Source organism: Tupaia chinensis, unplaced genomic scaffold, assembly GCF_000334495.1.
Source record: "Tupaia chinensis unplaced genomic scaffold, TupChi_1.0 Scaffold000262_1, whole genome shotgun sequence".
Taxonomy (NCBI): Eukaryota; Metazoa; Chordata; class Mammalia; order Scandentia; family Tupaiidae; genus Tupaia; species Tupaia belangeri.
The window spans coordinates 188141-213514 of NW_006159742.1; the positions used below are offsets into that span (position 1 = coordinate 188141).

At 42.0% G+C, this 25374-nt stretch overlaps 1 protein-coding gene and 1 long non-coding RNA gene across 3 annotated transcripts in view; both read right to left on the minus strand.

Moving 5' to 3' along the window:
* Nucleotides 1–335, minus strand: part of IFRD1 (interferon related developmental regulator 1) — a gene marked incomplete in the record, with an annotated part of 25859 nt that extends 25524 nt beyond the window's left edge. Inside the window, 1 exon segment of the mRNA XM_027772254.1 lies at nucleotides 1–335. Within this exon segment, the coding sequence (XP_027628055.1) occupies nucleotides 1–83 (83 nt within the window).
* A 5431-nt stretch (nucleotides 336–5766) lies between these two features.
* Nucleotides 5767–25137, minus strand: LOC102482489 (uncharacterized). 2 transcript variants are annotated; one of them, XR_334663.3, is made up of 3 exons: nucleotides 24931–25137; nucleotides 11533–11609; nucleotides 5767–6397 (listed from the first exon to the last, which is right to left on the minus strand). It is a non-coding gene; the product is annotated as an uncharacterized LOC102482489 (long non-coding RNA). The 2 variants fall into 2 exon arrangements; XR_003549530.1 differs by lacking the exon at nucleotides 24931–25137 and adding an exon at nucleotides 12240–13051.
* Nucleotides 25138–25374: the final 237 nt, after the last annotated feature.

Below are 25374 nucleotides of genomic sequence, written 5' to 3' on the forward strand. Positions count from 1 at the left end.
GCCGCTGCAGCTGCCCCTGAGCCGCCGCCGCTGCTGCCACCGCCGCCGCGGTGGGGCGTGTTCCGCTTCTTATTCTTCGGCATCGTGGGACGCCCGGTGCCGCCTAAACTCCGAGTTTAGCTAGGATCAGCCGATGGAGCTGCACTTTTTACTCGTGCGTCTGTGCGGCGGGCGGCTGAGAGACGAGTCTTCGGCTAACAACAGAGGCGAGAAGCGGCGGGGGTAAGAGTGGGCGGTTGCGGCAGCAGAAATCCCCGTGAAGAGCTGTGATCGGAAACGATACATGTTTCTCTCTAGCGCGGGAGCTAAGGCGGGGCGGTTGAGGCCACGACGCCTTAAGTAGCAAGCCCGCCGCCTGTCGTCACCATGTGTGGGCGGGACTCGAACTCTCACTAGCCAGTCCCTGCAGATCTCCCCACCAGCGTCCGGCGCGAGCGGCGCAGGGCCCTTACTACCAATCCCATGCGGCAAGTCTTCCCTTTGCGCCCAGGGAGCAAGTCTTCGCAGCCGCACTGAGTTCTGGGAAATGTAGTCGGCCTGAGCACGAGCCTCTCCCCAGCTCCTCCCAAGCAGCCTTCCAGCCCACTTGGTTCCCTTCTCGTGACCGCTCCCTGCTTGGCCTGGCCCTGGCATTGGCATTGCCTGAGGTCATCAGCCCGGATGAGCAATGTGGCGGGTATGCCTGGTGACGAAAGCCAGTTGCCAGCTGGGAGCTACGCAATCACCTTTGCTCCTCTTTTTCCGAGGCATTCGGTTCTTAACCTTTTCCCGACTTCCTTCTGCCTCTGCCCAGCCATACCGTGCCCCTCCTAGGGAACAATTTCATGGTTTTATTTTAGCTGGTGAATTCGTTTAGCGATCAATACCTATAACTAAACTGTAGTTCGGCGCTTTGAGCCTCCCTGCCCACCAAAAAGGATGTGTTCTCATCTGCTTAGTTATATAGTTGGTGTAGTTTTCATATTCTCTAGGAACTGAGTGTAAGACAACACAGCATCATAGGTTTCTATGTAAGAATGTGCCCTTTGGGCCGCGCAGTGGCCTGGTGTTCTGGGAGCCTGATCCGACATGCCGAACCAGGGGGTTTGAATGCTGGCCCAGAGGCTTGAAAAAGCGTTCTAGATGCTTTTGTGTTCAAACTCCCACAGGATGGAGAAGTGAAGGAGAAGGCGTTGGGGCGTGACCACACTCCATTGGGGAATGCTGTCTCTCTCTCTCCCCCTCCTTCCATCTCTCTGTCTCTGGCAATCCCACAACCCTTTGGCAATAATAATGTGTTGCTTTGACAGTTTTATCTGCTACTTAGGTTAATTTGGGATAAGCGTTTCTGAGACAACAGCTGGTAAAACAAGCCTGGGCTATAAATACCAATAATCACTATGGGTCTTGTTTTTGTTTTTGTTTTTGTTTTCAAGGTGCTCCTAGATCTGTGTCTTTCTTGTTACAACATTTGTTATATATTTAGGGCCTGTTATTAGATTCATACACTGTGCTTATGACAGACCAAACTCACTGACTCACCTCAATGTAGGTGACTCATCCTCTACTCCACCTCTCACCTGAGCTCCATTTTCTTATTCTCAACTGTGTGTAGCCCATTTCTACCTGAATGTCCAATTTGCACCTCAACCCAACATCTCTAAAACAATTTCCCTTTGTATGGTCACTATATTATCCTCTCATATGTTAAAATTCCAAAACTCAAATTCATAAATGTTTTTCCTCTCTCTTTAGCGCCTGTCCCAAAGCAAGTAGCTTTAAAATGAAACTCTTAAATTCGTATACTGTTCTCCTATCACATGTGGTTTGTGCTCACCCTTGGGTATTTTAAGGACACTTCTGCCTTTTCATCCATATTTCATGCACAATAATGCTGCCAGAATTATTGCTGAATCCCCTGTTTTACTAATCTACCTCCTTTAGTAGTTGCTCAGAAACATTACATGGTTCCCATGAGTGCCAACCCTCTTAGCCTGGCCCTGACTCGCTTTCTAGCCTCATGTTTCACTGCTTCCTCATCTGTGCTTTGTTTTTTTAGCCAAACTGGACTGCCCTTCATTTACAATATACAGCTCTGATCACATACTTCCATTTCATCACTCATATTATTTCATGTCCTTGTAATCCCCTTCCTCCTGTCTTCACCTTACAAAATTGTATCCGTCTTTCAAGAGCTAGTTCAAATGCTGTCACTTTCAAAACATCTCCAGTCAGAATTGTTTCTTCCTCCTCACAGCTCTTTAATGCTGTGCATAATGCCCTAATGGCACTTACTTCAGTTCCACACACAGCCCATTCAAAGGATAATGTTTAGCCAGTCCATGCAACAAAGTGTGTGGCATACTGAATGGTGCTGGATGGCATATGGCCAGCTGTGAGTTCAGATCCCCATGTCAACCTGAAACACACTGGGCGAGTGAACTTGAAGCAAGTGCTTTTTTTCGTCATTCATGTCCACATAGAGGCCTTTTTGGGGCAGACCCAGCCACGGCTTACCACATCATATGCACACTTGTTTTACATTTATTTGTGAACACATGCAGCCTACCTCATGACATTGTCACCTTCCCAAAACAAAAACCTTGTTTTCACCATCTCTGTATCCCATAAGTATATGGTAAATAAACATAAAAGAAGTAACAGTCGACTGCATTTTTCTGGCTCAAAGGAAAGGGAGAGACTACATATTATTACATACATGGTATATAGTGAATTCTGAGAGATACTTCTCACTTTATCCTAGTTTTATATCTGTACGTTTAGCTCAGTTGAAGTGTCAGAAAGATTTAGCCATACCCCTCATGGAGCAGCATTCTTCAACTCAATATATTGCTTCACTGCGTGTTTATAGAAATGACAAGATTTTGGGACCAGCAGATGACGTAACAGTTATGTTGCTGGACTCCCACATAGTCGACCACAATTTGAGTCCGGACCTAGTGGCTTAAAACTCACACCGGGCACATGTGCATGCATGCCCAAGATCCCAGGAGGAAAATGGAGGAAAAGGGAGTGTGGCCTGGCCGTTCCCCCAGGCAGTGATTTCTCACTTTCTGTCTCTCTGACAAGTACACGTGCCCCACAGGAAAAATCTCTCTATTAAAAAAAGAAGAAGAAGAAATGACAAGATTCCAAACATTGAGTCATGAGATAGCAACAAATACCAGGAAGAAAGGGGAGGCACAGGGAGAACAGAACACTGGGCCTTTCTCCTGACCAGGCTTTATCGTTTTATTAAGGAAAAAACTCCTCCCCAGGGACTTCTGCTGACATCTTGTTGGCTGCAATTGTGTTATATAATGATCCCCAGTTGCTAGGGAGTTCAGAAACCAAGTATTTTTCAGTGGATGATGAAGGTGAGGTTTTATTAATAAGAATGAAGGGGAAATGGATATAAGCAACCAGCAATATCTATCCCACACTGTAAGGCAAAGTTCTCCCATGGGCTAATAAATAAATATCACATGTCTGTTACCAACCTGACATTATGTGTTGCCTCTTACCGCTTAGTCATAGGAAGATGTATATTTCTAAAATACACTTGTTCAGTTTAATATTCCATCTACTACATCTCACCATCACAGTAAGTACACTCAAATGGTGCAAAAATAAACATTACATTTTCAGAATTGGGGGGCACACCTGTGAGAGGTCTAAGCTTTCATGGGGTCTGTGTGTTGAGGACTGTGATTCTAGGACAATTAACACACCTAAGACTGGCATTCAGAACTTCCTTGAAGGTATAAACGTAAATGATTTTCTATGAATGAATACAGTCATGGCTTCCTTGGAATTGTTTGCATACCATAAAGCACAAGCAACCCCTCCTAGTCCTTCATGTTGGACTCATCAGAATCTGGTTCTTGTTCATCTCTCCCAAATCACCTTTCCTCGCTGAACAGTCTCTCCCTTTCTGCTATATCAGACTCTTACTAGATCTCTGAGCTCACCACACTCAAGCAAACAGGCCTCACACAAGTTTGGCACCTTTCTATCTCATCTCTGGCCCTTCTCTTTGCTCCATACACTTGATCCATGCCAGTCTTTGTCAACTCAAAAGCATAAAGTTTGGCCCAACCTTAGTGGTGAATTCAGTAGTCTACTCAGCTGCAATGCTGGAAGCCACATAGCTAACCATGAGTTCAAACTCCCTGCCAAGTTGACCTGAAACATGCCAGGCACACGTGCCCAAGATCTTGATGAGTGGGAAGATTTGGGAAAGGGGATTGTGGCATGACAAGACCTGGCCAAGGGTGCTTTTCTATCTAAAGAGGACGCTTTGGTTGATGAGTGTCAGTGGACTAGATAATTCAGGCCTCACTCTCCCTTCAGCAGAAAACAACCTATTCATAGTGACCCAGGCAGACAATACTTGTGTGTTTAGCTAAATGAGGAAGTGAATCTCCTCTAAATCTGAGCAGTTTCTTAGAATCACAGGAATTAAGGTAGTAGAAAGGATGAAACTAATGTTTTTTGAAAGTCTATACTCACTTTTCTAGACTTTTCTTTTCACACACCTGGTGTAATTCCTCAACAACCCTCTGCAGAATTGGTCTTACTATTGAGTGGGTGAAGAAATGGTCTCAGAGAGGTTTTGAAACTTCTCCAAAGTCGTGCCATTGGTAAATAGTAAGTCTGTGATTAAAACCCAGGCCCATCTGATTCCAAGGTTGCCCCTGGCTGGCCTTGGCCACATGGGAACACAACTGCTTGTTCCCAGGAGTCATGGGGTATGTATAGTGACAGTCAATCACTAGTCCTGCTAAAAATAGCCCATATGAGCAAAATTTGCCTTGTTCTCTTTTTTTTTTTTTTTTTTGGTTTTTTTTTTTCCTGTTGTTATTTTTTAAGTCTGTGATTAAAACCCAGGCCCATCTGATTCCAAGGTTGCCCCTGGCTGGCCTTGGCCACATGGGAACACAACTGCTTGTTCCCAGGAGTCATGGGGTATGTATAGTGACAGTCAATCACTAGTCCTGCTAAAAATAGCCCATATGAGCAAAATTTGCCTTGTTCTCTTTTTTTTTTTTTTTTTTTTGGTGTCTTTTCATCCCTAGTGTCAATATTCAGAAGATGTTCAGTTGCTGACCGCCTGATGATTGCTTGCAGAGTTAGATTTTTTTTCTCATATTTCCAAGGCTCTAGCAGAATTTTATTTTGATTGAATATTATTCAATCAAAAATATCTTTAATGGATTTCACTTGTTATATTTTAGGTTACGTTGCCTTCTTTTTTTTTTTAAAGTTTTGTCATAAGGTGTGTGCACTTCTGGAGAGAGATAGACTGTGAGAGGGAAAGTGAGAAATCACCCCTAAAGGGGGATGGCCATGCTACAATTCCTTCTCCTCATTCTCCTCCTGGGGTTTTGTGCACCCTTATACATGTACCCAGTGTGAGTTTTGAGTCACCTGATCCAGGGGGGGATTGGTCATCCATGTGGGAATCCAGTACCTTAACCACCATGCCACCTGCTGGCCCCAATATTGCCGGTTTTTTTGTTTTTTTGTTTTTTGGGGGTTTTTTTAAAGAGAGATTTTAGCTATAGAATACGTGCACTCACCAGAGAAATACAGAGAGACAGAAAATGAAAACTCACCCCCCTGGGGAGACAGCATCACCTCAAGCCCTTCTCCTCCATTCTCCTCTCAGGATCTTGGGCATGCACACATACGCACCCATCATGAGTTTTAAGTTGCTGTGTCTGGGACTCAAACCACAGTCGACTATGTGGGAGTCCAGCGATGTAATCATTATACCATCTGATGTTGGTCCTCCAACATTGCTTTATTGATATGTTTGCAGTTTTATTTTATTGTCAAGAACGGTGATATGCAGATGTGCTAAGTTTGACACCCTATTTGTTTAAGAAAGGATATGATGGCAAACTTAGGAGTTTTGAAGCCTGAGTTCTATTTTGTTTGCCTTTTCTCTTTTCATTGTATAGAAACATTTCGTTGTGGTTTCCAGTTTTGAAATTAAATACACTTTATCTAATGAAATTTCTGATAAAAGACAATATGAATATGAATAGTGTTCAACTGTCTTCCTAAAAGGGAATTTGCTCATATCACAAACTTGCAGTGTCAATCAATGATACAATATGAGGCCATATTAAAGGAGTACTATGAGCCATAAGTACCATAATATGCACAGCCAGACGATGGTGTTTATGGTATACTGTGTTGGAAGAACATTTCATGCTACCAGCATGAAATACATGAATTATTTTTCCTTTAAAGATAAAGAATATCATTGAGCATTTTCATCTGGACAGCCTCTGACACTTCATAACAAACATAAATCAAAATAAACTTGTTCTTTATCCTTCTACCCTGTGTTCTTCAACCAGTTCTTCTTCCCAGATTTCTCTGTGCACAAATCTTCTGTCCAGGCAGCCTGAGAATTTTAAAGTTAAAAAAGACTTAAGAGGTGATCTACTTCAAGCTCCTGCCTCATCTAGGAAACTCTTTGGCAACACAATTAAGATCCAGAACTCTATCTCAGTCTTTCAGTCTTTCAGTTTTTCAAAAGTCAATTCCTGGCTATATTACTTATGATAGAGTCTTTTTTATTTTTTTTTCTTTGAGAGATTTTTGCTATAGGGCACATGTACTCACTGGAGAAAGACAGAGAGGGAGAAATCACCCCCTAGGGGAGATGGCCACATTGCAATCCTTTCTCCTCCATTCTCCTATCGGAATCTTGGGCATGCACATGCCTATCGAAGTTTTAAGTCTTAAGTTTTAAGTCGCCAGGTCCGCTACCTGAACCACAGTTGATTATGTGGGAGTCCTGTGATGTAGTCATTATGCCATCTGCTGGTCCCACAATGGATTCTTTTTTTTTTCTTTTTCTTTTTTTTTTTTTTTTGAGAGGTTTTTGCTATAGGGCGCGTGCGCTCACCAGAAAGACAGAGAGAGACAGAAAGCGAGAAATCACCACCTGGGGGAATGGACATGCTACAATTCCTTCTCCTCCATTCTCCTCTTGAGATCTTAGGCATGCACGCACATGCACCCAGCATGAGGTTTAAGCCACCAGGTCTGGGACTCAAAATGCGGTTCACTACTCGGGAGTCTAGCGACATAGCCATTACGAAAACTGCTGGTCCCAGCCACAGTGGATTCTTAAGCAAGACACTTAACTTTATCATGCTTTGGTTTCAATGAGGAGAAAAACAAAAGTTTATTTAATATGGTTGGAGTTTGGAATAAATGAAACCATACATGTAAAGCACTTAGCCCAGCACTCAGCACATAGTGAAAAATGGATGTTAGCCATTAATATTAGCGAGTAGATATTTAGCCATCTTTCTTAAACTTTGCTGGTGCTAAGAATCATGCAACTCCTCAGGGTCCCTCATTACAATATTGATGGTTGTTGTTTTTAGAAAAGTCTCATATTCCTCCAACATTCATCAAGTGTCTACTATGTACCAAGCACTGCACTAGAACAAGAGATGAATGAGAACAGACTAGCAGGAGAACTCAGCATCCAATGACCTGTGATTATCCTTCCTCTCAGCCCACTTGGAGGTGATACTCTCATTTTTCTCCTGTCTGATCATCTTCCACTGTCCATCGCCAGGGATGTGACCACGGAGGTCCTTAACTACCCCTTAGCTACTAGTGCACAGGCTCTCCAGGGAATTCAATCTTCTCTGGGGTAAGTCAATTTGCCCCTTTAAACCTCCACTTCCTTATGAGAAAAATGAGTCAATAATCCCCGCCTTATTGATATCACTGGATGGTCATAAAAATAAAATGAGATCATGGTGTGAAGGTCTGTAACTTTCGAAGTACTTTATGATCATGACGGATTCCTTATGTCAAATCCAAAGAAAGAAATGACTCTCCTAATGATGGAATTTTAGACATTGAGTAAACAAAGGAAGATCTTTTGGCCAGGAGTTGACAGAGGGGATAAGATAAATTTACCAAGTCTCCAGATCAAACTTATTTAAAAAACAAGACTAACCTGAGTGAACAAGTATTGCTCCTGAAAATCTGCTTAGCGGCCACATATTTTGCTGGAAGATCACCATGTTTTAGATCCAGCAGGCCTAGACTCAAATGCCTTATCGACCACTTACTGGTGTGGTGATTTTGTATGACTTCTTTAATTCAAGCTGTATTTCCTCATTTGAAAGTAAGATTCTGGGAATTTGGAATTAGAACTGAGAAACATTTAGAGAATTTGAACTGTCTTGTGAGCAGAGGATAAAATGTAGCTGTCATCTGCCCACCACAAACATGAAAAAGAAAGCCAGTTTACAGATGCAAAGAAGGAAACAGAACTGTAGAGAGCAGCAGAGACAAGAGATGGAACTGCTTGGTTCCTCATGGGCTTCTACTTCTCAGAAGCAGAACTACCAGACTCAACTGAACTCTTGCCATATGGTCCCTGGATCTTTTAAAATCACCTCTTTATGCTGAAGTTAAGTCAAGCTAATTTGTTTCTGTTGGATCCACAACACAATTCTAGCCAATGAGGTCACAATTGAGGGACTTGGAGGAAAGAGTTCTCCTTCCCAAGAGAAATACAAATGAATAGATGGTCTTGTCTTTCTCTGGTTGTTGTCATTGGTGACCATAAGGGCAAACAGAGCTGACACACCAGGAACTATAAAATAGAAGAGTTGAACAACCTGTATAAGGTTTTCAAGTCACCAAATTAACCAACAAGCATCACCACCACCTCTAGATCACTTATTATGTGACATAATGAATGCTCTTAATATTTAAGCCCATTTTAAATGGAGATTTCTTGACTTGAGGCTGAAAGCATCCCAACCAATAATGTTACAGCTAAAAATCTCCTTAAAATAATGGTTTCATTTGAGAATTTCTAACATTCTTATAACTCTACAGAAATGAGTAAAAATAATTTCCTGTCTCTTCCTCTACCACTTTTAAGAATACCATATGTTCCAAGAAAGGAAATGTCTTTGAAATCCTCGCTTCTGTCGTCTGCTGTTTTGAACATGTACATGGAATGTACCAACACAGGGCCACTGCCCACTTCATGCCACCTCCGCAGCATTCTGTCCAAGGACATCCTGTTAAAACTCTGCTTGGAGAATTTCCTTTCCTCCATGCCCACTAATATTGTGTATGGAGACCAGCAGATGGCAAGGCAGTTATATCGTTGGACTCCACATAGCCAGCTGAGGTTCTCGTCCTGGACCCAGTGGTTTAAAATCATGCCAGGTGTATGTGCATGCATGCCCAAGAACCCAGGAGAAGATTGGAAGAGAAGTGACTGTGGCCTGGCCATTCCCCCTGGGGAATGATTTCTCACTTTCCCTCTCACTGTCTCTCTCTCTCTCTCCAGCTAGTACACACTCCCTGAAACCTCTTTTAAAAAATTGACTGTTTTGTATGACTGTTTTGAGGCCTTTTTTTGCTCTCTTGTTTTTTCTCCATCTCTGTCCCTTCTAATTAGGAATTTTCATTTCCCTTAATGGTCCTTAATAAGGCTGTTTGATGTTGTTGTTGTTAATTGGCCTCAGCATTTTTTTCCCTCGTGACATATTCTCACTGTTACCCATGCTGGCCTCAAACTCACAATCCTCCTGCCTCAGTCTCCCAAGTAGCCAGGAATAGGCAAGCACCGGTATATCTAGCACAATTTTTTTTAAACTGATACCTATTTCAATGGGAGGAATTAATTTTCTGTCAACGGTATCCTAGGTGACTAATTTTCATTATGCTAAGATTGACAGTTCAGAAAGGGTAGTTTTCTTTTTTTTGGAGAGGTTTTCGCTATAGGGCGCGTGCACTCACCAGACAGACAGAGAGAGACATAGAGATAGAAAGTGAGAAATCACCCCCCAGGGGGGATGGTCACGCCGCAATCCCTTCTCCTCCATTCTCCTCTTGGGATCTTGGGCACACACACACGCGCCCGGCATGAGTTTTAAGCCACCGGGTCCAGGACGCGAACTGCGGTCAACTACATAGGAGTCCAGCGACATAGCCATTACGCTAACTGCTGGTTCCCAAGGGTAATTTTCCTTCTCAGGAAAGGTTGTCATGATGGGTGAGCAATGGTACCTTCTCTCTATTCCATAAACTGAGGGAATAAAATGTACTCCACCCACAGGATCATAGGGTTAATTTGACACTACATATTATAGGTCATGACTTTTTTTTTTTTTTTGAGAGATTATTACACGGTGTGTGTGCTCACCGGAGAGAAAGAGAGAGACAGAAAGTGAGAAATCACCCACCACAGGGATGACCATGCCACAATTCCTTCTCCATTCTCCCCTTGGGATTTTGGGCAAGCTCACACACATGCCCAGCATGAGTTTCAAGTTGCCAGGTCCGGGACTCAAACTTGTCAGCCACATGAGAGTCTAGCACCTTACCTGCTAGGAACCTGCTGGTTCATGACTGTTTTTGTTTGTTTGTTTGTTTGTTTGTTTAAAGATTTATTTGCTTGCTTAATTTCCTTAGCCTAGACTTTGTGTGTGTATATGAAAGGCATTTCTTCTAGTCCCAAATTATTTCCACTCATGAACCCATTCAAACAAAGTTAAGTTTATCTCCTAGTTCTATTTCTTAAATGCATTTTAAGCTCCAGACTGATCAAGGAACTCAAAATAGAACATGAGCAAATAATTTTTATAATTGTATGCTCTTTATATGCTTAAGGCAATATTCAGGAATGTTCTCTTCCTACCATTTGTCTTCTAAATTCTACTGCTTTACCTTAATGCACCTTCTCTTCGTCCTCAGTATTTTTCTCCCCAGAAGCATACATAGCCCTTCAATACCACTTTCACAGCCCCATAAGCTGCAAAACTGGGGTAGTACTTTTTTATGAAAAAACAAGATAGTACATTTTGCCAGCTTTGTTATTTTCTTACTCATGGCATTATTCATATTTTACATTTGGCTTAATTTTTTTTATATTTAAACAATAGTTATAGTTTGATACTTAGAGAAATACAAGCAATTAATGAGTATATTAGTTGGGAACTCTTCAAAAGTGACATCCAGTACAATCTCTGATTTTGATATTTATCCTAAACTTCAGAACCCTAAATCTGATCACCAACTTCTTCATTTATAAACCCACAGACTCATCAAATTCAACAAATAAAAACAAATGTATCCACTCTACCTCTAGTGGACTCCTGCCTGGTTCTCTTTTGGCATTATGGATCATGGTCAACGGCTCTTCTACCCACCTCAACATCCAGACCAGAAACCTAACCCCACTCAGTATGCTAAACCATTTCACACCTCATCTCTAGTTTCAATCCTCACCTCTCACTCATTGCTCACTTTTCGACCTTAGGTCTTTTCCTACTCTAAGCTGTCAGAATGATCTTCCTTAAGGCAAATCATCACCATCTCCATGAACTTCCCAGCCCTACCTCCAACCCTGCAGAATGGATTGTCCTATGGTGTGGTCCTTAGTGCTCTGGAGAGAGTTCTGTCATAGCATGGTCCTTAGTAATACAAAGCTACATTTTTCCAGAGTCAGTTCATTAGGATTTAAACTTTGGCTCCACTACTTACCAGAGGCAAGATATCAAATATCTGTATTTCAGTTTTCTCTTCTATAAAATGGCACTATCCACTAGTACATCTCAGGGCTGATGGGAGAATTAAATAAGATAATATATGTTAGCACTTGGCACATGCCCGGCACACATAGCACATAATAAATGTAAGTGATTGTTATTATAGAAAATGTACAACTCACTGATTGATTTGTTTATTTTTGTCTTCACTAGCTTTGAGTTACTTGAATTAATTCATATCTATAATGCAGCACCTAGCACTGGTTAAAAAATACTTAACACTCCATAAACATTTTTTTAATCGAATGATCATGTTACTGCTCGGCTCCTCACCCTTCACTTTACTGGCTCTTGATTGCCTGTAGAATAAAATCCAAAACCAGGACCAGCAGATGGTGTAATGGTTACATTGCTGGACTCCCACATGACTGACTGCAGTTCGATTCCCAGACCGAGCAGCTTGAAACTCACACAGGGTGCTTGTGAGTGTGTGCCCAAAATCCCAAGGAGAGAATGAAGGAGAAGGGATTGCAATGTGGCCATCTCCCTGGGGCGGGAGGGGGTGCTACTTTTCACTTTCTGTCTATCTGTCGCTCCAGTGAGCACATGCACCTTATAGCAAAATTCTCTAATAAAAAAAAATTAAAAAAAAAAAACCTCTAGCATGATTTACAAAACCTCTGAAATCTGGAGCTTACGTACCTATTCAGTTTCTTCTCCAGCACTCCAGCTAAGCAACATCACTTCTAATTTCACATACAGACATTTCCTTCAAAAAAATGCCTTTCCAGGCCCTTTCCTCACACATCTTTTGATATTCAAGAACCAAATCAAGTCCCTTTCCCTTTTAAAGTTTTATCTGACCTGTCTTTAGGTGGCCACTAAGTTTAGAAATGTAAGTAAACACATAACAAATGACTCACTAGTATTATACAATACAGAATGAAATAGCGTATCTGCATTGCCATGCTTCATGGCCGCTCTATAGCTAGAACAGATCCTTCCCTTTTTCTTGCCTTTTGCCTTTTTTTATGAAACACTGATGTCCTGGGACAGAACATAGATCACAGAGGTCTGCCCTATTTATCTTTGTGTCTCAACCATCCAACCCCATGACGCAGAAACCAGGCACTCAACAAACATTTGCCAAATGAATAAAATGTCAGTAAATATTTAAAGATCATCACTGTGCCCCCCATTTAATCATTGCTAGTAAATATCCCCAACAAACAAATCCACCCTACAATTACTTTTATCCGGCTGCTCAGGGTGGTGAAGCAAAATGCTTAGCATGTGCCTTGGTGATCACATTCTGCATTTGCTGCATTCAGCTTTCATTCATTGTCGAACATGTTTTTTGAACACACATTTCCACTTTTTAAAAATAGAAAATTTTAAGAAAAATTATCTACTTTAATGAGTTGTCATTATTTGATACCTTCCAGAAGATATCAATAGAGTAAAATGTATAAAACATTTCAAAATTAATGATACATTGAAGGATGAATGCTCACAATAATAACACATTAAAATCTTATTAAAAATTTGTTACCTAAACTTGCCAGATAAATATATTATCTTTTTTTTTTTTTTTTTGAAGAGGTTTTTGCTATAGGGCACATGTGCTCGCCAGAAAGACAGAGAGAGACAGAGAGACAAAAAGCGAGAAATCATCCCCTTCCCAGGGGGAATAGCCACGTCACAATCTCTTCTCCATTCTCCTCTCAGGATCTTGGGCATACACGCACACGCGCCCGACAGGATTTTAAGTCATTGGGTCTGGGATTCAAATGCGGTCAACTACATGAGAGTCCAGTGACGTAGCCGTTACGCCAACTGCTGGTCCCAAATACATTGCTTTTAAGATCAACTTTAATTTACACTGGCTTATAGAGCTCTTGTATGTGGTTGTGGTCAGGTTTATAAGTGAACTAGTGCATGTGTGCACATGCGTGTGCGTGCGTGCACACACACACATAGTACCTGCAGCAAATTTCCTCTGACTCAGTTTTAGACTGGTAAGTTCCAAATCAGTATCCTCTCAGCAAACTCTCCAATGAAATAATATTCCTTCAAGATGACATTTGGTCAGGAAAGTAAGTGCTTAACATGACAGTTTCATGATACAGTCTGTAAAATCCAAGACAGCCTCTGGCTAGTGATAATAATCACGTTGTCAGATCCATGTTTTACTGTCGAACACTGGTTAGTCTAATGAGGGAACCACTCAGAGGCTGTTGGTGCTCTCATAATGACTCATTGTCCTGGGAAACTTCACTTTCTATGAGAATAAGGCCTGGAATAGCTCATAATTTGATTGTCACTATGACAACTCTGAAACTTTCACAGACGCATTGGAACTGCAGGCAAGAATTCTGTGTTGGTTCTGATTTTGAGGAAGTGTGGTAGTGCAGAGGTATGCCACCATCACTTCTTGAAATCATCAGTAAAATTACCACCATCCAATAAAGTATTACTATGTTCACCATTAATCCAGCTCACTGAAGGCATTTTGCAAAGTGAACCATAAGAAATATTCATGGCACAACAGCATCCAAAACTAAGAGTGCCAAGTGGCATTTGAAACCTCTCAGAAAGTTATTAAAAATACAGCGTACTTCAAAAATAGTTAAACTCTTCCCAAATGTCTTACTTAGTAACCAGGTAATATACAATCACGTAGGACCCAAACTGGTTTCAGTGTCTGGCCACGTGGCAACGTTACGTTTTCACCATATGTTTACATTTTGTTAAGTGTTTATTTCTTTTAAATCATTTTGTATAATAGTATAGTTGGATAATCTGAGTCCTCCAATTCCCTCCAAATAGGATTTAAATGATCTGTGAAACCTCTGGACTTATATGGAAAAATATTGTGTAGGTGAGAGTCGAAGTTTTCAATTTTATCCCATATTTCTCTCTGTGTAATAACATGGAATCAATAAATTTTTTCAGTAAAAAATTTGAGTGATATAATTACTTAATTATGATGTTAATCTTATGTAATACTCCTACTCTTTTTTAGGGCCTACACTAGACATATAAAAAGTATGTTATCACATTAAGTAAACTATAACTATGACTGATTCAGCACCATTATTGTCATTCTTGCTGTGGGTCCCAGGGTCACTTTTAGCCCATAGGAAATCTCCTCCTAATTCATACAGATTAATTTTTTAGATTTTTTTTTTGCCTTAGGGGCATGTGTGCTTTCCAGAGAGAGAAACAGAGACAGAGAGAAGGAATGTGAGAAATCGTTCCAGGGGGATGGCCATGCCACAATCCCTTCTCCTCCATTATCCTCCTGGGATCTTGGGCTTACACAGACACACAGACACACACACACAGAGCATGATTTTAAAGTCACTTGGGTTCAGGACTTGAACTGCAGTCACCCATGTGGGAGTCCAGCAACATAACTACTATGCCATCTGCTGGTCCCCATATGGATTCTTAAAAGGCTCTTAGATGCTCTTCCTCTTGGTGGGAATGGGGAGCATTGTTGGGTATAGAGAATGCAAGCTAGATTTCAACTCCCTCCCTCAGCTGGTGACCTTTGCACGGTACACAAAACACACTGGGTACACAAAACACACTGTCCGCAGCAGCCTCACTGGGACCCCAGCAAAGTGAGAACAGATTATGACTCTTCAGTACTCTTACTGATACCTTGAACAAAGAGCAAGACATACGCTTGAGTTTTTTTAAAAAATAAGAATAATTTAGTTGATTCTAAAATTCATGTCTTAACAGTTTTATATCTCCAAAATTGAAATGCCTTACAGTCCTATATCTATTCTACTGCACAATACATTTTATGTAATGAATATACTCATTGAGAAAAAAAAAGATTAAAGTGAAATAACTCTAACATCTTTTTATTGTGTTTTCTCTCAAAATAGGGCATTTCCTACTTGAAAGATGAGACCCTATAGACCTATCATTAGAGCATTTTCCTTTGTCCTCTGTCTTCAAGGACTCCTTAGACTGAAATAATCCCTCCTCAAGCCCAAAGCAGTTTGTTTATACCTTTTCTGTGACCTATTACATTCTGCTTGGTACTGCAGTTATAATTATTTTTCCCACCTACTTACCAGAAAGTTCCTACAGGCAGGACCTGTGGACCTTTATTTTCTCTGCTATCCTGGGCAGCAGTGAGACCAAATGGCAGCAGCATGGGCCCTGGAGTCTACTGGATTCATGATCCTGGGCAAGTCACATAACCCTTCAGAGTCCCATTTATTTCCTCGTTTCTAAAATGAGGATAATAATAAACGGGACTGGTTCGAAGATTTAATAATAAGTCAAGCCACCAAGCCAGTGGCATAGTAATTAAGGTGATTGGATCGCACATTGCCAACTCTGAGGTTCGAGTCCCAGACCTCAAAAAACATGCCAGGTGCATGTGTGGGCATGCTCAAACTCGTGAGAGAAATACGGAAGAGAAGGGATTGCAGCATGGCCTAGTGGATACTTTCTCTGTCTCTGTCTGGCAAGTGCACATGCCCTATCACAAACTGGGGTGGGGACAGAGGGGGGAGGGAGCCAAATTGGAAAGGAATGGCATCCAAGTAGTTCTAGTTCTTTATAGCTGACTGTTTTTAAGAGTCAGCCTGGGGTAAGGTATGCAGGACATAAGAATTGGAAAATTATTTACTGAGAACATGTATGTTGATATGCTTGATTGAGCCAATGCACAGTGTATTTTGGATGGAAAATTCATTTGTGTGTTGTGATGGTGTATAGTGAATTAATGTAGAAAATGAATAAATTTTTAAAAAATTAAAAAAAAAAAAGTCAGCCTGGGGTCAGGGTAGGCAAGTGGCGTGATGGTTAAGGGCACCGGACTCCTACATGGCTGACCACAGTTCCAGTCTTGGACCTGGTGGCTTGCTTTCTCACTTTCTCCCTCTCTGTCCCTCTCTGGTCAAATTTAAATAAATAAATAAATAAATAAATAGTTCAATAAAATAATTCGTTTTTGCTACAAGGGTGAGTGCACATGCCAGACAGACAGAGACAGAGAGACAGAAAGCGAGAAATCCCCTAGGGGGGATGGTCACGCCTCAATCCCTTCTCCTCTATTCTCCTCTCGGGATCTTGGGCACGCACGCACACGCACCCAGTGTGAGTTTTAAGCCACCAGGTCTGGGATGCGAACCGCGGTCGACTACATGGGAGTCCAGCGACATAGCCATTACGCTAACTGCTTGCCCCAATAAAGTAATTCTAAAAATAAAAATAAAAAGAGTCAGCCTGGGGCCAGCCAAGTGGACTGGTGGTTAAGGTGGCTGTGTCCCAAATGGCCAACTCTGCAGTTTGAGCCCTAGATTTGGGAAATACACCAGGTGCATATGTGTGCGTGTGTGCCCAAAATCCCAAGAGAAGAATGGAGGAGAAGAGATTGTGGCATGGCCATCCTCCCTGGGGAGTGATTTTTCACCTTCCTTTTTCCTCTCTTTCTAGCAAGTACACATGCCCTATAGCAAAAACTTAAAAAAAGAAAATGTCAGTAGGGGTTTTGGAATCAGATAGATTCAGTTCCTGTTTGGTCACCTGGTATGTCTCGTAATTATAAGTTTCTTTTCAGCCTTAGCTTCTAAACATTATGAAGGTTGGATCTTGTCTGCTTTATCCACAGTTGTGTCTTTAGCATCTAACACAGAGCCTGATTCTTAGTTGTTGCATGAACTAATGAATGAATAAAACAATAAAAATAATTCCTTACAGCACTTTTGAGAGAATTGTGAAGAAGGTACATTTATAGTTATAAGGCTTAGAACACAGTAGGTCACAATGATAGTCTAAACAAATGAATACCAAAAAATAGGTTATAAAAAGTGCTATGGACTGGACCAGCAGATAACATAATGGTTACATCGCTGGACTTTCCCATAGTCAACTGTGGTTTCAGTCCTGGACCTGGCAGCTTAAAACTCATGCCGGATGCATGTGCATGTGTGCCCAAGATCCCAAGAGGAGAATGGAGGAGAAAGGATTGCAACATGACCATCTTCTCTGGAGGATGATTTCTTGCTTTCTGTCTCTCTGCCTCTCTGGTGGCTGCTCATGCTCTATAGCAAAAATCTCTCTTAAAAAAAAAGTGCTATAGGCACTTATGCTCACTTATTTATTATGTAATTACAGGAGTAGGCAATAAAAGGACATGGCTAATGGTTGGCCTGATGACTAATACCTTCTAGTATTAAATTGTGCTCATACCTCCAACGCAACCCTATTATAAGTAGTAAGAATCACTTGTTTAGTAAATATTTATTGAGCACTTAGAATATGGGAAACCAAAGTGGATAAACTTTTTACAAACAGTATATCTGTGCCAAGGACAGAACATGGGAATACTTGCTTTCTAAAAATTGACGTCTAGAGGCCAGCAGATAGCACAGTGGTTAGGGTGCTGGACTCCCACATGGCTAATCATGGTTCAAGTCCTGGACATGGCAGCTTGCTTTCTCGCTTTCCCTTTCTGTCTCTCTGTGGTTAGTGTATGTGCCCTATAGCAAATTTTGAAATAATAAATAAAATTAAATAAACAATTCGTAAAAAAAAAAAAAAAGAAAGAAAGAGAAAAGAAAGAAAGAAAGAAAGAGAGAGAATTGAGGTCTAGGGGCCAGCAGATGGTATAATGTTTATATTGCTGGACTTCACATGGCTGACCATGGTTCAAGTCCTGGACCTGGTGGCTTGAAAATCTCACTGGGCACGTGTGTGTGCATGCCCAAGATCTCAAGAGGAGAATGGAGGAGAAGGGATTGCGACGTGGCCATCTCCCCTGAGGAATAATTTCTCACTTTACTTCTCACTGCATCTGTCTCCCCCACCCCACACCCCTGCTCCTGCACCCCCAGTGCCCCCCCTCCATGAGTTCAATGCCCTAAAGAAAAACCTCTTAAAAAAAAAAAAAAGAAAAAGAAAAAAAGAATCGAGGTCTCAGAGGCCTGGAGTTTCCATGTAAACAAGATTCCAAAAAGATCACTATGGAGGATCCAAAGTGACTCCATCTTGAAGCTAATCTGCCAAATTGACCTGAACTGCGCGTCTCTAAGCTCCTTGGGGGCACTCTTTAGGCTGGAATGTGGCCAGGCTGTAGTAAACATGCCTATTATCTTTATTCAGGGCATGGCAGGTCTCTGATCATAGTTACACAGTGTTGACACCCCTATGCATTCCTCAGATTCCTCCCTGCAGGTATTCTCCTTTACAGCCCTCTCCTATACCAGTTATTAAACATATACTTTGGGGGTGCAAGATGCAGAGATATACGCATCATACAACTACTCAAGACTTCACATCTGTCTGTAAATTCCCTTATTACATTTATTCTTTTTTAAAAGAGATTTTACTATAGATCATGTGTGCTCTCCAGAGACACGGAGAGAGAGACACAAAGCAAGAAATCACCCCCCAGGGAGATGGCCACACCACAATCCCCTCTCCTCCATTCTCCTCCGAGGAGAATGGACATGCATGCACACGTGCCTGGCGTGAGTTTTAAGCCAACAGGTCTGGGACCCACACCGCAGTCAGTCATGTGGGAGTCCAGCAATGCAACCATCACGCCATCTGCTGGTTCCCCCTATTAAACTTTTAACCAACATGTTGGACTTGTCTGCTTCATTCTTCAGTCCTTTTTTTTTTTTTTTTTAGAGAAGTTTTTGCTATAGGGCACGTGCGATCGCCAGAAAGACAGAGACAGAAAGCAAGAAATCACCCCCAGGGGGGATGGCCACACGGCAATCCTTTCTCCTCCATTCTCCTCTCGGGATCTTGGCCACGCATGCACACAAGCCCAGCATGAATTTAAGCCACCGGGTCCAGGACTCAAACCATGGTCGACTACATGGGAGTCCAGCGACATAGCCATTAAGCTAACTGCTGGTTCCATTCTTCAGTCTTTAAAACATGAAGATCAGGCCAGCCCTGTAACTTAATAGTAAAGGGAACTAGATCCTACATGACTGACCACAGTTTGAATCTCAGGCCTTGTGGCTTGAAAAACAAACCTGAAATGTTTATGAAAATAACCAAAGTCCCACCAGCTTGGAAAAATGGAGAAAGGATTGCAGCATGACCATGCCCCATTGAGGGGTCATTTCTCCCTTCCCTCTCTCTATGTCTCTTTTTCTATCTCTGATGAGCACATGCACCCCCCTGGAAAATAAAGTTAAAAAAAAAAAAAAAAGGAAGTCATTTTACTTCCATAGCCTCCTCTTGACACAATCACGATGAACAGACAGGATACTTGTCTTTCCCTTCTTTATTTCAGATACTACTTTCATAAGTGACTCTTCCCTCACCCAGATAGACAGGGGGAGGTAAACTTATGACCTTTTGTATAAATAAATGTAAATATTAGGGAAGCAGATTTTGGAGGTCAGGACAAGGGAATTGCCTATGCTCTGAATATGTCCCTCCCATTATTACAACATAATGAAAAGGAGGGCAGGAGAGACCTGAGGAGTGGATGGAGGGAGGGGAAACCACGCTATGAGTCTAACGATAAACGATGACACCTCACCCATAACCGGGCTTCTAGGTGACTCTAGCTAGAACTGTCAAACCAATATGTGTCATTCTTGTTCTCCCATATAGGAGAGCAGTGGTACTGGAATCCCATTTATCCGAGAGGAGGAAAAAGCCCAGGGCTCTTACCCTGCATTATCAATTTGAATTTTGCTGCCACACATTTAAGTACTTAACAATCTGTCTTAATTAATTGAAAATAAATAATGTGATATATAGTTCAAACAATGTTATATGTCTCCATATAATAATTTCTAGGCAAAATAGTCTAAGCAGTAAGCTCCTGGCCTAGCCCTAAGCTTAACTCAGTGTTTGTGTTCTCGAAGCCACTAATGATGGAAACAGGTTTCTGGTCACAGCAGAGAACACAGGATACTGGTCGTAGAAGCAGCACAGCTTGAAAAATAACAAGCAGAAAATGCTCTAGGATCAAAGTCATAAGAAGGAAGGGGAGGGAGGAGGATGAGAAAGGAAAGAAAGAAATTTCATCCATTTTAAGGATTAATTATGTAAAACATGGAGCTGAAAGAGCTTGGAAGAATGGGCCTTCTTCCCCCCCGCTGACTTTTGGGAAGTATTTGTATCCATTAGCTGGAAAATGCAATGCTGACCCGTGTGAAACAGAATGCTGGGAAAACCCTCTGTTTCGGGTGCCAGGCTGCATGAGTACCCAGGTGCTGCAGGGGGAGGGGAGCACCAATCTCCAAACAGGTGATGTGGGTCTTTGACATCCTCCTAGTTCCTTTATATAAAAACATCTCCTAGTCTGCTCTCCTACTCAGCCAATCCCAAATGAAACAAAGGGCATGAAAGCAGTAGGAGTGAATGTGTGTGGGAGACAGGGAATTAGCCTGTTCCTGGCCCCGGGCTCACCAGTGTTTATTCTAGGTAGGCCAGATGTTAAAGACTTTTCTGTTTTCTAATCTTTTAAGGGCAACAAAGATCAGAGCTCATGTCATGTGCGACAAAAATGAAGTTTAGTCTTTTATCAGGTTCTCCTTCCTACGTCCTCTGGAACTCCCCGAGGAATGCTCACTTGCTCCTGTCTTATGTGTTGGCTGCTGCTTGTCCCCTAGCAGTAGCATGGAGCCTAGCTGTGACTCAAATCGTCAGCAAACCACCCTCTGCCATCTTAAAGTCACATTTCCTAGGTTCCTGGCCAGTTTTCCTTTCTGCCATACTCCAACCACCAACATGTACCCATCCCTGAATTCCTCCCAAAGCACCACGAAGCACAAAATAAAATTGTAATATGGAAAACAGTATTTTCCCCTTTAAAAAAAATCAGGCTCCCAACCCCCCACCTGCCCAGATTGCATCTGCTCTATGTCGCTTAGAATTATAATTTTTTACTTTCCTTGGCTTATAACTTCCTCTGTGGAATGATGGTGGGCAGTTGCAAGCCCCCTTAGTCAGGAGAAGTCATTGGGGCTCTGCATGTGTTGTCAACCTCACCATGCCTCTGAGGTGCACCTGCCAACATGTCAGAGATGTGGAGGGAAGCAGCTGAGAAGGACCAGGAGCACAGTGCTCTATGACTCGGAAGTGTCTGCCAGGAGAAACAGTCTATCTTTGGTTTATTTCTATAATAACTTTATTTCTGATAATGCATTGTCTTATTATAAGAGAAAATGTAAGACTCTCAGTAGGAAATTTAACCAAAGTGCATTTTTGTACCATGAGGTTGAATAGTGTGTTCTTTTATAGAAGGATACTAGGCCTGCCTTACCCCTAAAGAGAACAGAATGTGGTAGACTGCCTTGTTTATTGAGATTGCTAAGATAATAAATTAATATTGCAAGTCTCATTTTAGTGTGTCTGAGTGAGAATCTATTAAAGCAGATGAGACATTATGGGGGAAAAGCTTAAAAAGTAAAATTCAATTTTTCATAACTAGCAGAAAAATCCTCAGAAGCCATTTACCAGGCAGCAGCGTAGCAAATGATAAGAACTCTCCTTTCAGATGAGAGAATGGTCCAGGAGGGTTCTGTGACTGCAGATGACAGCATCTTATAATTCAGCCTTTGAACTATTGAGTAATGGTCAAAGGATTATGGTTCCAAATAGACATTCTAGAATGCAAATTGCCTTTGACTCAACATTATCAAAAACAGGATTTTAAAGTGTCATCACAAGCTGGGTGTGTCCTATGTCCATGACAAAGCATGACGATTACATATGCCAGACAGTCTCTGTAGGTATGACACATCCTCAATAGTAGCCACCACTGAATGAGCAAGTGTGAGATTACACAAGTGTTCTAAGGAGAAAAGCCACACTTGGTTCAAAAACAAAGCAAGAAGATGGGTGGCAAGCAAGAATATTCAACACAACAGAGTGATAGCAACTGAAGCAGCTCTGTTGGTAGGTAGATCTTAAAGGATCAAAGACTTTAAACATTTGTGAGCAATTTCCCTGCTCTTTGACAGACAAGCCACAGTTGTTTTTCTGACACTGAGAACATTTTTCAAGAGATGACTTTTAGAGAGAGGAGGTAAAGGGCAACCCCAAGGTAAATTTGTCAACATGACAAAGGCTGTTGACATGATCACAGTAGCTTTTGGAGAGAGGCATGTCATGATGTCAACTTTTTTTTAGAGAGATTAGTCTAGTGACGATACAAAGAATGAAATGAAAAGGGACAGGCATGGCGTGGATTAAGGTTTTGTGTGTCTGAAGCTAATATCAGTTTACGGAAGGTGTGGGCCCTCTTTATGGAAAACAATACAGTTTTAAGAATGAAGAATTGCTAGGGCTCCTCCCAAAGCCTTTGAATGGGCCCATGTAAGGAAAGGAGCCTGAAGGTTAAGCCTCTTTACCTTCACAAGAGAGCACTTCATGGATAGCTGACAGCTAAAGCCACTAACACTGTCACCCTCTTCCAACCAGCCACCCAAGCTAAAGCCCCAGGAGTCATCTTCAGTCCTTCCTTTTATTTCCTCTTCAGTTGCCAAGTTATACCCGTTTTAGTTCCTAAATATTTCTCAGATTAATTTATTTCTCTACTTTTAAAGTTTATTTATTTGTTTATTTAGATAGAGTTAGAGAAACTCAACAAGGTCTTGCCATGCTTCGATCCCCATCCTCAGCCTTCCAGCCAGCCAGGACCATGGGAATGCCCACAGACAAAATCTAATGTTCTGATCAACCTGGAAACTGAACTCAGGGCCTTCCTATATGGCTCCAGAGTCATGCAGCAGCACCCTACCACTTGTGCCACCACGGGTGGGCCTTTTTCTTCATTCTTAATGCCCGTAGCTCAGATCTAGCCATCACCACCTTTTAACTACTTCATTGCAAATAGCCTCCATACTGGTTCCCTGTTTCCACTCTTGTTTGCTTCCCAGAAATCTATTTCTCACTCAGCCACCTATAATACTCTCTGTACAGGAAGATCTGGCAGTTTTCATGCTTCTAGTCAGTAATTTTTATTAACGCCTCTTCAGAAGAAAGCCCCAACCTGCATGGCCGGCAAAGCCTCCAGAAGGACTTCACCTCTTTGGGCCACTGGCTCTTGGCATCCTTGCTTTACACTTTTCACATGTGACACCAGACTGCCTATAGTTCTTTGGAAATACTTTGAGAGCTTTCACGTCTAGGTTTTCAGTTCTTGGCTGACTTCTTGACTTAAATTGCCTCCTTTTCCCTTCACCCTTCCTCCTCCCATCTCCTTTTACCAGATTCACCTTCTCTGAGGGCCTTCACAGACACCCACTCCTTGACACCAATCAAGCCAATTAGGTGTCCTCCTCTGTAATCCCAGGTTCATCATCCTTCAGATCAAGATCAAAAATGTTGGAGAAGGCCAACAACTAAACATTTTAACCTGGTTAAGTCAGAAGCATGTCCGTCCTCCTGAAGTTGGAGGGCAAGATGGGAGGACAGTGTAGAGATACTCTAAGTTAGATTAGGAAATGTACACTCCCACCAGCTCTCCAACTTCCCTCACTAGGGAGCCCCAAGTTCCAAACGTTCCCATCCCTATCCTGTCCAACAGCACACTCCCCTAAAATACTACCTGTGACCCATTCCTTCTATTTTTAATTTGCATATATCAATGAATCAGCTAGACAAGAGTATCAGAAAAGTCTTCAAGGGAGAGACACCCTGCCTCCTGCTTATGTTTTTAATTCATTAATATGATCTTAGTTCTAATATGTTCTTAGTTCATTACGTAAATAAATATCACCTTCTATATTCCCACAGCAAAGGGTATGGAAAGAAAGATGACAAAGTCCTTGCCTTTCTGAAGTTTGATTTGAGGACAACATGTACCTTTCAGCGACAACCTTCTGAAGACAATGCCCTTGCCTGGCTGCCTTACCCAGTTACTATAATGGTGGAAATTTCAGGGAGGGAAGGAGATGGGACACATGGTATGATAGACACCTCTCCAGTCACACTGAACACACACCTGCCCCTGGTGGCTAGAAGAATCCAAATCCAGATGACAGATTCACAAAATACATACATGTTAAATGGAGATAATAAAACATGTCCACCTTGAAGAAATATTAGGAAAGTAAAGAGTCTTCTAGGTAGGAACTCAAGTGGCCATAAAGGGCCAATGGTTTTAGCCACCTTGCTTTTCTACCAAGGGCATATGCGTCCGTCATTATCACCTTCCGGGCCCAGTTTGCTTTTGATTTTCTCCACGTTCTCCTGCATATGTCACCTTCTGGTTTTTGTTTAATCTCAGTAAACTATTTCTAATTTCTGCCAGGCAGCAGTGGGTACAGGTTAAAAGCATGGACTCTTAAGTCAAAAGGCTTGACTTAAGTCTTAGTCCTGGAGCAATTTAACAACTCTAAGCTTTCAGTTGCCATCTGCAAATGGAAATGATAATACGTACCTTGTGGTTGGCTTCTGAGAATTAAACGGGATGACCATGTAAAGTTCTTCGGACGATGCCAACACCTACTATCTCCAATAAAAGTTAATTATTACGTGACAGCACTACCAGATGAAGCAGCTGGCATCAGTCCAAAGCCTGACCAGTTGGGGCTGTTGGCTCAAGTTAAAAAAGTGATAAAGGAGGGTTAAATTTTGGGATGAATTACACCTACCCCTTCCGGAGCAACCTTTGACTATAGAGACCTAGGATGAACCAGGAGCCAGAAGAACAGTCTGGTTTTAACAGCGTCAGCCTTGGTAGGGCCTCTTGGGGTTGGCCTTCGTAATAATAGGAAGTGCTGAGTCATCCTGCCCCTGTGTTAGAGTGGGGGCGGGGTGGGACTGAACTCCTCAGTGGCAGGCCTCCCAGAGGAGCATTCCAGGGCCTACTCTGTCCACTCTG